This window comes from Myotis daubentonii, chromosome 4 (assembly GCF_963259705.1).
Source record: "Myotis daubentonii chromosome 4, mMyoDau2.1, whole genome shotgun sequence".
In the NCBI taxonomy this organism is placed as follows: domain Eukaryota; kingdom Metazoa; phylum Chordata; class Mammalia; order Chiroptera; family Vespertilionidae; genus Myotis; species Myotis daubentonii.
In genome coordinates, this window is record NC_081843.1 from 13803869 (window position 1) to 13816987 (window position 13119).

Sequence of the window (13119 nt, forward strand, 5' to 3'; positions counted from 1 at the left end):
CAGCCTGGTCACAGTGACCATCTCTGGGGGCTGGGTCTATGGAGATTTGCATCATCTCTGGTCTTTATTTTTTTTTTTTTTAGTAGCGTCTAACTTTTCTAGGAATACACAATTTTAAAAACACAGCTGAATAAAAAGGGCAGGAAAGCTGCAGGGTGTGGTGCCCTCGGGGGAGCCCCTGGGAGGACACCCGCCTCCTCAGCACAGCTCTGTCTGGAGAGCAAAGCCGTCTCCGGCTCCTCCTGACACTTGCTGGAATTTCAGGGGACAAATCGGAGCAGACGGTTCGCCTTGTCCGTGAGCGGTGAGCAGAGGCGCCCCACTTCCCGCCGGGGAGCCCCAAGCCCAGCCCAGGAGAGGGACCCGAGAAGGCGCCTGGTGCTCAGGAGACTCGCACCTTCTTCGTGAAGTAATAATGGGGCACTTCCATGCCCAGGAGAGACCGGTAGGTGGGAGGCCGCGAGAAGCTGTCCTGGAGCAAGAAGCCATGCTCTTCGGAGATGAGGAAGGCCAGGACCAACGCGTCCGCCTGGGGGAGGGAAGGGTGGCTGTTAGCCTGGCAGTGGCTTCACTATTTTGTGTCTAATTCCCATTTTCCTTGCCGAGGTGTTCACACAGAACACAGATAAAACAGGATGAGCACATTCTGACGCAGATAATCCACTCTCCCCCGGGCCTACGGCAACACCAGCCTCCACCGCCATCTCCTGTACTTCGGAAAAACGGACGCATCTTCTGGAGGATTCACCTCATCCGGTTTGAGAGCCACTATGTCGTTCTCACTGACATAGTCCTTGTGGCAAAGACTAACATTCCCACCGAGCTGGGATGGAAACTCTCATGTTTAAAAGATAGCCCCCTCAGTTTCTTTACTCTGATTTAAAACCACCCGGAGCAACGACGACAAAAAGATTCCTGCCGAAGCTTCCAAGGAAGAGGGAAAGCACGGGGGGAGGGGGGGGGGAGGCGGGGGACTCTTTAGGATCCTGTCCTGTGGGACTCAGAACAGCAGCTCCCGGCCGAAACCGGTTTGGCTCAGTGGATAGAGCGTCGGCCTGCGGACTGAAGGGTCCCAGGTTCGATTCCGGTCAAGGGCATGTACCTGGGTTGCGGGCATATCCCCAGTAGGAGATGTGCAGGAGGCAGCTGATCGGTGTTTCTCTCTCATCGATGTTTCTGGCTCTCTATCTCTCTCCCTTCCTCTCTGTAAAATATCAATAAAATATATATTTTTTAAAAAAGCAGCACAGCAAACCACTGGGCTTTCCCAGGCGCTAGACATCCGTCCCACAATGCATAAGAACTGGAAAGTGTCAGCGTCCAGGCCCTCGGGATGCGGCGCTGAGAGTAATCAGGTGGGAGAGGGAGACCCTGCAGAGCTTGGGGAGCGGGTGGCGAGAGCAGAGAGCGTGACTGAGGCGAGGAGGCTGCTTTGGTCAGAATTGTCCTTGTCTGAGCGTCACAGCAGGTTGCGGAACGACTGAGGAGTCAGCATGCTGCCTCAGCACCTCAGTCACAGGACATGCTGACATCAGGTGGAGAGAGCAGGAGAACAGAGTACTACACTAGCCAGGCAAGACAGAGGGTGGGCTCAGCCTCCTCGTGTCCGCCCACGGGAGAGGCTACACCGGCATACATTCATGCTCCACGTGAATGAATTTCCCTGTAACTTTCCTATAAACCTCGTCACCAAGATTGTGCACCCGTAAGTCCCAAGTCCCCATGCCTCTAAACACAGACGCGGCTGCGCAGTACCGTGGGGCCGGCGCTGTCCTTGGCGTGGGCCTTTCTGTCCGCGGGCTGCAGCTGGGCTCCCGTTGCCTCCCGCACGGCCTCGCACACGAACAGCCTGGGCTCGCTCTGATCCCAGAAGTGGCTCACGGGAACAAGGTGCGCCAGCGTCCCATCCCCGAAGGCATAGTTCCTGAAAGAGAGGCCCATGGGAACCCATGAGAGAGTTCCTGTTCTCAGCCTCCGCAACACCTTCAGGCCGGTCTCCAACCAGCGTCGCAGGCCTCACCGGAGCTCAGCCTGGGAGCACACCGGCACTCCACGTGGCAATGCAGCCCGTCTGGTCGTATCCTTTCACATTTAAAACAGTTGGCTGAAAGAGTCCCAGTGGAGTCTAATGGGAGAGACAATGAGGCTTGGGCTCTAGAGGTCACTGGAAGGTCCCTGATGCTGGTCCCTAAGTCCGGGACCTGGGGGTGGACCTCAAGGTGGGACAGCACCCCCTGCTGGGCAGCTTTGCGCCTGGGGTCCATTGCCAGCTGTGCCCCGTGTGATGCGGTGCATTCACCCCTGGTCCCTCCCTCCTTTAAATCTCCTTGCTCTATAGGTCCAGAATGCAATGAAGAACTGGAGGGAGAAAAAACGGGCTGGGTGGCAAAGAATGGAACAGATCTCAAAAGAAGGCAGGCAACTGACAAAAGACAGGGAGCCCCACCCCACCCCAGGGAGTATGAAGGCAGGGACAGGCTCCATGTGCCTGTGTGGCCATGCAGGAGCCTGGGGACCTGACCAGCAGCCCTCACAGATGTCACTGCTCCAAGACCGAGCATACAGCAGGGCAGGTAAACAAGCATTTGTGGTGACCCACAGAGTGCCAGGGGCACCTCGGGACTGGCCTGGTGAGGGGGGTGGACACAGGGTGTGGCTCAGGGGCTCCCGCAGCACGGACAGCAGACAGAGTGCAGAGGGTGAAGTGTGACTCAGAGGCATTTCCAAACAAGAACATGGGGACTAGAGTCACAGAGAGTGGAGGTAAAGGGAAGGCTAGTTCTGAGGTTTCAGATCGGGTGACCCAGAAAAGCGGTGCTGTGGGCAGGAACGGGGCTTCTGGGGAGTGAGGCGGAGCTGGGGGGCTGTTTCTGAGGTGATGGCAAGAAACTCCAGGGACGCTTAGAGATGGAGAAGTGAAGCCAAACTTGGTGAGAAGTGAAGATAAGCATGTTCAGGTGGGGCCACCAGCAGATGCGAGTTTAAGCCACCAGGTAAAAGAGGTTTCCAGAAAGGGACTCTGAGGAGGAGAGGTGGGAGCGTGGGAGGCAGGCTGGACGGGGGCAGGAGGGGGCTGTGACAGGAGCAAAAGGAACAGGGCAGCCAGAGAACAGCACCGGCTCAGCCATTCCTGGCAGCCGCTCTGCCCTGCCCCAGCCTGCAGGCTTCCTGCCTCTGCACTCCCTTTGCTGCTTATACACTGGCCTGCACAGGGGCCACGCAGCTGCTCCCACAAGGGCCAGAGCCAGCCCCCCTCTACCCCCCCAGCCCTCTGAACACTGCACTTTGCTCTCATGAGGCACTTTGCGCAGAATCAAATGTGAACTGTAGGCGGAATATAAGGCCCAGTGGTCGGCAAACTGCGGCTCGCGAGCCACATGCGGCTCTTTGGCCCCTTGAGTGTGGCCACGAAGTTTCAATCGCACTGTACGTGCGTGCCCGCACGTGGTATTTTGTGGAAGAGCCACACTCAAGGGGCCGCAGTTTGCCGACCACTGGTATAAGCACTTAAATTCTGTGAATATTTTCTTAGTAGAAGGACCTACAAATACACATTCCGTGAACTCCCTGGAGAAAGAGTCCTTTTTTTCTAGAAACACATTCTCTAAAGACACACGCCCTCCCGACCATCGGAGACGCGGATAGGTCTAAGGGCCGCGCAATTCTCTCTCCTGGGATGTGGGGCCGTTTCTGTAGACACCTCAGTCATGGCCCTTTCAGACGCTAATTCCAGAACCTCAGAACCTAGAAAACAGAGATTAAAGGTCCAGATCGATCCCAACTGCCCAAGTGCGCTTCTCCTCCACCTTCCGTCTTCACTATGAATAACTGCGGGGCTCTTCTGAGGTCATAGCTTAGAAAACCTGCTGAGAGGTTGAGGCTGAGTATTTTCAACAAAATCCCCCCAAACCACAATCTTACTTCGTAGTTTCCTGCCCATTAAAGGACAATGCCTCTCTCTGATCAATCTGTCCCATCTTGAAGTCGAAGACGGTCACCGTGTCCATTTCCACGTCATAGAAACAGATTCTGGAATCAGGGCTGCTGTCAGCCTAGGGGAAGAGAAACCAGAGACTCAGAGCCCGTGTCTGAGAAAGCCTGTCCTGGTGTCAATGGCCGGGCCACTCTGGCCAGAGTGCGTCCAGCATCAGAACCTGAATGTCAATTTACTGTCATCCCACAAAATGGTTGTTGAGTTGCTACTTTATAATGTCAGAGAATTGAAAATAAACCCCCAAATGTTGTGAAGGTCAACGACAGCTGTCCAGCTGTTCTCAGTATGGACTTGAGTGCGATGTCCTTTTAGCTGCGGTGGATTGACCACGGGAACAAGGAGGAATCTGGATTCGGACAAACCAACTCTGATGCAGCTCCCTGGGGGGGGGGGGGGGGACTGGCATCTGAGGAACGGCTCGGCACCGTGCTGAAGGAACGAGGTGGCCCTCCCTCTGGGACCCTTCTCCCAAGTATCCTGGGCTCTGAGCTCTCCCTCTCACCTGCTCACCAGCCGGGCTCATACTCCCCCCACTCCCTAAAGACATGCCCTTGATTAGGTCAACCCCAGGCACCAGTCAACCTGTCTTGTTTGTTCTTCCCAAGTCCCAGCCCTTCCCCATACAGTCAGGGCGTGAGCAGGGCTCTCAGTCACAGCTGCATCTTCGGACAAAGAATTTGTCTCAATCTCTTCACTCATTAACACTAGAAAGACTGAAATTTAGTATATACCTATATTGCCCAAAAGCAGTCAAAATGACTGCATTGTGAAAGAATAATATCGGAGCACTATTCACTTATGTTCCTTAGCTTTTCCAATAACTCACTTCTATTCGAAATTTCTTTCATGAATTTAGGGCGCAAAAGAAATACAATAAACAACTTATTAGAACAAGTATCACTGCATAAAGATTCGAATAACAAGTACTAGTTTAGCTTATTGAGCAACTGCAACTTATCAAGTATCGACAATTTATCATGTACTTGTACGTTATCATGTGACGGTAATAGAAAAAAAATGAAAACTGTTATTTCAATACAGAGCCAACCTGGTCATATAAGAAATTTACTCAATTCAATAATAAGAGTCATAATTTCCCCCAAGAAGTCAAAATGACTGCTTTTGGGCAATATAGGTATAACACATATATATAAATATCGGAAATGAAGGAGGGGGAGGTAACTACAATTATTAATAAACGCATTCATATGTTGTAAAAAAAGTCACAAAATTCTAAGACATTGTGTCCTTATATACATAATTGTTTTTCTAATTGAAATTAAAAAACAGTCAAAATGACTTCCTTGGGCAATCTAGTGTTAAACAGGAATTGTTAGGTGCAAGATGCCACAGCTACCACTGCGAATGCTATCATCTCACTCATCATCTCTCCTTTGTTCTTGATCCTCACACGGAAAGGTACATGTGCACACGCAAAGGAAACCGAGAAAAGGGAACCAGCTTGGTTGCTAGGGGCAACAAATGCCAAGAACTTAGGTAGACTTTATTCTACTAGGGTTCACAGCTCGGCTCCACTATCACCGCGTTTGGGAGCCTCCTGACCTCCCCTGACGGCAACTCCTCCCTGTAACTCGCTCTCGGGGCACTGGCAGTGTCCTCCCAGCTCTCACCAGGGCTGTAAAAAATGTATGTGTTTGCCTCACCCTTTGATCAATGGCTGTTCAACCACAGTGGGGAGCCAGATCCTCGTTTAACTGATCAATCTGTATCTACAGTGCCCAGCAAAGCGCACTGTGCATGGAAGCAACCCATAATCAACTCTTGAATGTGTGACCAAGAGCACAAACGAATGAAAACATGAACATGCTAGTGGGTGGCAAGGCACCAGCCACCGGCGGCAGGACCCACATGCCCTCCGCCACCTTGCCTTCAGCCCTCCACGCAGGTGCCCACACCCCGACGTCACGCCGTCTCCAGCAATCCTGTGAACCCCTTGGGCCGGAAGAGTTTAGTTGGACAATGAAAAGAGACAGAAAAGAGGAGAGGTGAGAGGTTCTGTAAAGGAGAAACCCATGTCTGATTAAATCAGAAACGAAGGAAGGCAGGACAAAATGGAAGCTGCGTAGGTGGGGAGGGCAAGGACAGCACCAGGTGGGAGAGGGCAGGGGCAGGAGGAGAGGATCCCCTGGAGAGGGGATGAAGGAGGAAGAGGAATGGAAGCTGGGACACAAAGGGACAAGAGTGGACGCAGAAGACACGGACAGGAAGGCCCAGGGTCCTGTGGGAGCAACTAACGGAGACCGAGGAGGAGGAACAGAGGCCCGCCCCATGGGCACCCACCTTGCTGGGGTGGATGCTGATCTTGTTGCCGTTGGCATTACATCTGAGCGACACAATGCCCCCCACACCGGGGACCAGCTCGGCCAGGTTCTTGCAGCTGCAGTGCACCTTCGCCTCCCTGCAGGAGGAGGACAGGGTCAGCGCACACTCACCGAAGTGCAGGGCAGGTCAGAGGAAGGCCCTGCTTTGCCAGTGACCCCAAACCTTTGTTCACAGAACTGAGTCCCGCCCAGTGGCCCAGCTGCTCTCACTCCCGGGTGCCTTATGCCCCGGGAAACAGGCAACGGGCCAGGGTGAATGCAGGGTGAATTGTTAAAGTTCTCACGTTCTTATCAGCAAATATGAATATGTCATTTCCTCCTCCTCCTGCCCCCCTGCGTTTCCCCTTGCAGCATTTTGTGATCTCTCCTTTCAGAACGGGGTTGCTATATCACGCTATTACAACTGCATATGTCCGTCACAGGGATGAACTCAAATGTACTTAACTCCTCCCGTTCAGCTGATTCTAGTTTGTTACCTATAGAAACAACCCTGGGTTTGCTCATCATGATTTTTTTATTCACTCTTCCTCAGTTCCTCCCTAACACCCCTTCTGTCCCAGGATCCCAACGGGACCCACATGACGTCTGGTCATCAGGCCTCCGTAGGCTCCTCTGGGCTTGACTCCTGCTTTTGCTGCCCACGCATATTTGAGGAGGACTGGTCAGCTGTTCTGTGGAGTGTCCCACCGCCCAGTGGGAAGGAAGGGTCTGGTGTTTTTCTCATGCTTCGCCTGGGGTGTGGGTTTTAGGACAAGAACCCAAAGGTACAGTGCCGTTGTCATCACATCATGTCGGGGTCTGTGCTGCTGATCCTGGTCTCTCCTGTCTGGGGTCATGTCTGTACAGTTACTCCTTTCCCCTCCCCACACTGTCCCCTTTGGGAGGACGTCTCCATGTACAGCCCACACTTACGAAGTGGGGGGTTATGTCCCCCTCCATGGGGAGGAGGATCTACATAAACTATTTGCAATTCTTCTGTGGATTATCTGTCTCTTTTCCTCTACTTATTAGCTTATTCGTCACCTATTTATATTAGCATGAATGCACAGGTATTTATTTTCTACTTTGGGTTCTAATACAAAGCTGTTTTATTTATGTTGTTGTTCAAATTGTTCCAGCTTTCAGCTTGGGCCACTAGGAACTCTTTTGGGTGGCTCCTATGTCCCCTGACACACCCCATCATTATATATATATTAGCATTTTCTCACTTTCTGACATTTAAGACACTCTGGGCTCATCTTGAACATTGGCTGCCTTAGCCCTAGATCAGCCATTTCTCCAAGGACCCTGGCTCCCTGTTTGGGAGATGCTGTTGGACACCCGAGTCTGGGCCCTGGGGTGCTGGTTGCTCTGGGGGTCCTTGCCTCTAGGCGGCCCTCAGCTGACAGAACAAGGAAATGTGTGTGCACTGACTGGTGTATAGACACATATGCATAACCATCTTATTATGTGTCCACTTATATCCATATTAAGCTAAACAAGACTTCAAATTTGTGTCTCCAGTTCTAATCCATCACCACAGAGATCACTCTTGCCTCCTCCATGCTTGTCCCAACCTCCCACCCAGCTCCAAGCACCCTCCATCCATGCGCTTCACTGCTCACTGCCAGGGTAGCAGTACCGGATTGTCACCCTGCCCCTGTGGGGATTAACTTTGTCAACCAGAGCGCCGTGCTGCCTGCAGTCCCTGTGCTTTGAGTCTTACAGGCACCACTCGTTCCCAAGTGGCTCAGGTCGGCCACACGCCCCCCAGTGAGCTTGTTTCATGCACTGGCAATGCAGGTGGATGTTCTGTCACCTTCTGCATTCCATTCTGGGATCCCCCAATCTAAAAGATTTGTTAAAAATGTGCACACGTTTTGCTGAGAAGTTCTATGGGTTTTGACAAACAGACCAGGCTCTGTATCTATCACACTGAAGTTTCCTTACCCCTAAGAAACCCCCCATGCATCACCTGTTCAACCCCCCCTCTTCTTCCCTATCATGGAAAGATTGAGAATTTAAGCCAAAACAGGTGTTTAAAAAAATTTAGTGGCATGTTAGTGTTGAAAGGAGAACATAAAGAGTTTTCTAGCTCCTGTCCATTTCATACCCGCCACATTATCTCCTAACTTTTAAAATGTAATCCTTTCATTTGGACACACAGTGTACCTTCGGGAAAGATCGAAGCTTTTAAAGTGAGCCAAGTCTGTCCCGATGACCAGGTAATTTCCACAGATGTCAAGGAAGCATGGGTTCCCCTCTGTCTCAGAGAAGAGCAGGAGCTGTTTCACGGTCCCCTGAGGAAAGGAAAGATGAGGAACTCAGAAAAGCTGCTGTGTAGCATTTCACTTTTATGACTAAACATTATTTACAGAGGATCCCGTGTGCTCCACTCACGCACTCAGACAACGAGCTGGAGGCTCAGTGTGCAACCAGCACTCTGCTGGGCTCTAACACGACACAGGGAAGGTGGCCCTGCCCTCAGGGAACCCCTCATGCTTACAGTCCCGAGAGGGAATCAGACATCCACTAGGTCAACAAGCAAATACACATGTAACTTCAACCTGAGAAAGTGCTAGGGAGGTGACAGGATGCTAATGGTGGTGAGACCGTCAATCCCATCTGTTTGGGTTGGTCCAGGAGGCCTTGTCTACATAGGTCTTAAGTGAAAGCCTCTGACATACTTACTATGTTGCCGGTGTCACATAACCGGTTGCCTTTGGGGGGAAAGGTGAGTGAGGGGATGGGACAGTAGTTACATCATGGGTATGTTCCACTTGTGAAAACTCACTGAGCTGTATGAACACTCTGGACGACATGGCCCTTTCCTGGGCGTGTATCACACTTCAGTAAAACATGTGAGGAGTAAGTCTTGTCTGGAGGCAATATTTAAACTGAGGTTGGGGAGAAGGAGCCAGCTGTCTGGAGGGCTGTGGGCCATCCTTTCAGGAACAGAAGATGGCATGCACTGGAACAGGAAGGGCTGGTCTGGGAACCCCGAGGCCCCCGCGGTGGGAAGGAACAAGCCATGGTGAGGCCACGCGGGGTGGCACTAGTGCAGGCCAAGAGTCCCATCAAGAGGGAAAGAGTCAGATTTTGTTGAAAGTGAAGCTGGAGGACTCTAAAGGGTTTTGAGCCATGAGGTAATTTCATAACTAATTATATTGTTTAAAGTGTTTAAATATCAATTTAAAACATCACTCTTAACAGCACATTGAAAGAGTGGCCACAGTCAGGCTGGGCAGAGCTTGGGCTTTGCAGCATGTCTTGTATACAGCTGACCTGCTCCTCTGAGTTAAAAGAGGCTCCTGGCTCAATTCAAGCAGTGATCAGGGAGTGCCTGCACCCTGCATAGCACCAAGGCGGGAGCAGGCACTCTGACAGTGAGCGGCATGTCCCTGGGAGCTTGGAGAGGGGGCGCGAGGTGTGCATAGCTGAGGGCATCGCAGGGCTGGGCCCGGCAGCAGTGGGGGCATAGGTCCAGCGCACGGGAGAGTGAGGAAGCAAGCTGGATGACAGGGAGGATTCCAACTGAGCTTAGTGAGCTCATAATACTAAACAGAGAGAGACTCCAAGAGCAGGCAAGGCGGCAAAAACCTGTGCAAACTGTCCAGGAGTCTCGGGTTGGGGGATGAATGGCCGGGGGGCAGGAAAGGAGGAATTCTAAACTAAACAATCTGATCTTCATTTTGATGCACTGAGCAGGAGCTTAATCAATGCTTGTGGAATAAGCAAACAGCTGCTTAAACATAGGGTCAAAGGAAGAGTCACAGGCGACTGCTGACTGGACCAAGGACGACCGCATTAATGACGACAAGATGGTGTATCGGCCTCCTTTGCTCAGCCTCTCTGCTGCTGCTCCTTACACTCTGTGTACCCAGGGTACACACTTGAACTCATCTTGCTTCTACCTTGGTTCAACTATCATCTTCACTTCAATGTATTCCAAATTCCCAAATTTATTGCTTTAGAGCACTGATCTGGCCCCTGACCTCCAGAATCTGTATTCCCTTTTTTTTTTAATACCTCACCCAAGGAGTGAGGGTATTATTTTTCCATTGATATTTAGAGAGACAGTGGAAGGGAGGGGAGAGAGAAAGAGAGAGAGAGAGAGGGAAACATCAATGCGACACACTGATTTGTTGAAACCTGCATGCGTCCTGACTGGGACCGGGAATTGAACCTGCAACCCAGGTACATGCCCTTGACAGGGAATTGAACCCGAGACCCTCTGGTGAGCAGGCTGACCCTCTAACCACTGAGCCAAGCCAGCCAGGGCCAGAACCCGTATTTCCAACTAGCTCTTGGGCATCTCTGAAGGGTGTCCAAGGTAGACCGAGTACCTTGCACCTGGTACCTCCAAACCTGCACTGTTTCTGTAGTTTCCATCTTAAGGCATCACGCCCGGCCAGCGTGGCTCAGTGGTTGAGCACTGACCTATGAACCAGGAGGTCATATTTCAATTCCAGGTGAGGGCACATGCTAGGGTTGCTGGCTCGGTCCCTAGTGTGGGGTGCGCAGGAGGCAGCCAATCAATGATTATCTCTCATCACTGATGTTTCTAGTTCTCTCTTACTCTCCTTTCCTCTCTGAAATCAATAAAAATATATTTGAAAAAAAATTTAACCCAGACTCCCAAACTAGAAAACTCAGCCCTGGCTGATTAGAGCATCAGCCTCTGCACTGAAGGGTCACGGATTCCATTCCCGGTCGAGGGCATGACTCTGGGTTGCAGGGTCGATCCCCAGACCCAGTCAGGGCCCATGTGGGTGTCAACTAATTGGCGTGCCTCTCTTCCTCCCTCCCTCCCTTCCACTCTCTCCAAAAATCAATGGAAAAAATATCCTTGGATGAACATCCTCAATTTTTCCCCCTCTGTTGCCACCCACCATCCAACTGCTCACCAACTGATTCATCCCTCCCTCCACTCTGGCCTCAGCTCCCAGCCCCCCTGCCTGGCTCCAGGCCCTTAGACCTCTCACCTTTGGCATCTTCTACCTGACTTCACTGTGTGCCAGCTCCCCTAGTCTTTCCCGCCACCCTGACACAGAACTTACCTTCTAGGAGGAAAAAATAAACACAAGAAAAAAACAAGCCAAAACGCCCCCTTCCCTCCTCTCCGGGCTGCACAACCCCGCTGTGTCTGGACTGGCCCACTGGCCCTCCTGCTGTGTTCCCCACTTCTCTGCTCTCCCCTCGGGGTAAGCCTCCAGCAGTATCTGTCAGATGCCAGCCCTTTCCTCAGCCCCAGCCTCTGTATAAACGAGCCCACCCCCTGGTGCCCGCCACTGCTCTTCCACCCAGGCCACTCACTGCACAAACAGTACGAAGGCCTGGGAGGCGTGGAGCTCTACGTGTCAGCCCGGAAGGAGGCCCCATTAGAAAACTGGAAGGTGCCTGTCATGGTCCAAACGAGCACCAACTGTCGTCTGCGTGGCTACCGCTGCACCAGCAGGAAGAAGGGTCTGAAAAGACACACTCCAGGCGTCCACAACGGGAGCGCTCCCGATCTTCCCCTCACACGTGCTGGCAGGGTGTTACTCGTTACAGTGGGCACACACTCCTCTAGTTAAAAACTTAACAGAAAGGACAACTCCAGTCCACCTGTTGTGGGACATCCTCCAAGCCCACTGGCAAGGCTCCTCAGCTGCCTCCAGCTTTCCCAGCAGGCCCCTCTCCCCTTCCCAGTAGACCCTTGCCTTTGCTCACTATGCCGTCTGCCCTTTCTCCGTGTGCTAGCAGTCCTTTCCCAGCAGGCTGTCCGCCCCGCGTCCCCCCTCCCCCGGCCCCGCCCCAGAAAGCCTCCAGCCCCCCAGTGCCCCGCAGGTCATCTCTCTGCTGACAGAGCTGCCCCGTCATCTGTTCTTAAGAACATGACCCGCCCTGCCTATGCTATATTCGTCCAGGGCAGACGCCCTCACCCAACTGTCATTGCAAGGAAGGTGAACTTTCTTTTTTGGTTAATCCTCATCTGAGGAGACTTTTCCATTTATCTTTCAGAGAGAGTGGAAGAGAGGGACAGACAGAGAAACATCGATGTGAGAGAAACACATCGATTGGTTGCCTCTTGCACGTGCCCTGACCAGGGCCCAGGCCGGGGAGGAGCCTGCAACCAAGGTATGTGCCCTTGACCGGAATCGAACCCAGGACCCTCTGGTTCGCAGGCTGACATTCTATGCACTGAGCCAACCCGGCTAGGGCAGGAAGGTGAGCTTCCTTTGCACGGGATGCCCCGATGGGCTCTGGCCTCCTTCCCTCCAGCCTCTGCCTCCTCTCTGACCTTCACAGGCAGAGGGTCTTACGGGGACTGGCAGGTCCCTTAATCTGCACTCGCCCCTGGGAGGGCACGTGGGCTGTGGGCTGCTTCCCACACCGTCCAGTCTCTACTCCCCTGACTCCCCTGTGGTGTCCCCATCCCGCTCCCGCTGAGTGTGCCCCTTCACTCCTCCCACGGGAGCTCCTTGGGGAGCTGCTGAACGAAGGAGTGGGGGAGCAGCACTGAAAGGTACAAGAACATGGATACAGATGCCCCCGAAACCAAATGCTGGATCCCAGGACAGGATCCAGAGCTGGAAGAAGCAGTCGCACTGAGCGCTAAAACCAGGGCCATGACAGGTATTCTTGACCTTGACGCAAAACACTGCTACAATTACTGGGTTGAATGGTGACCAGCAAAAGGTATGCCCACTCGGAACCTGTAAAGGTGACCCTATTTGGAAAAAGGGTCTTTGCAGATGTGAGTTAAGGACCTCGAGAGGAGAGCATTCTGGGTTAGGGTGGGCCCTAAATGAACCCAGTGTC

At 52.6% G+C, this 13119-nt stretch overlaps 1 protein-coding gene across 3 annotated transcripts in view; it reads right to left on the reverse strand.

The window, feature by feature from the left end:
• IFT140 (intraflagellar transport 140) overlaps positions 1-13119 on the reverse strand; it is a 93186-nt gene that overhangs the window by 48053 nt on the left and 32014 nt on the right. For all 3 annotated transcript variants that reach the window (XM_059692624.1, XM_059692625.1, XM_059692626.1), the window contains exons 13-17: positions 8488-8615; positions 6296-6413; positions 3922-4052; positions 1756-1924; positions 398-529 (exon numbers count right to left, since the gene is read on the reverse strand). In XM_059692624.1, the coding sequence (XP_059548607.1) occupies positions 398-529; positions 1756-1924; positions 3922-4052; positions 6296-6413; positions 8488-8615 (678 nt within the window). The remainder of the gene's footprint in view (positions 1-397; positions 530-1755; positions 1925-3921; positions 4053-6295; positions 6414-8487; positions 8616-13119) is intronic.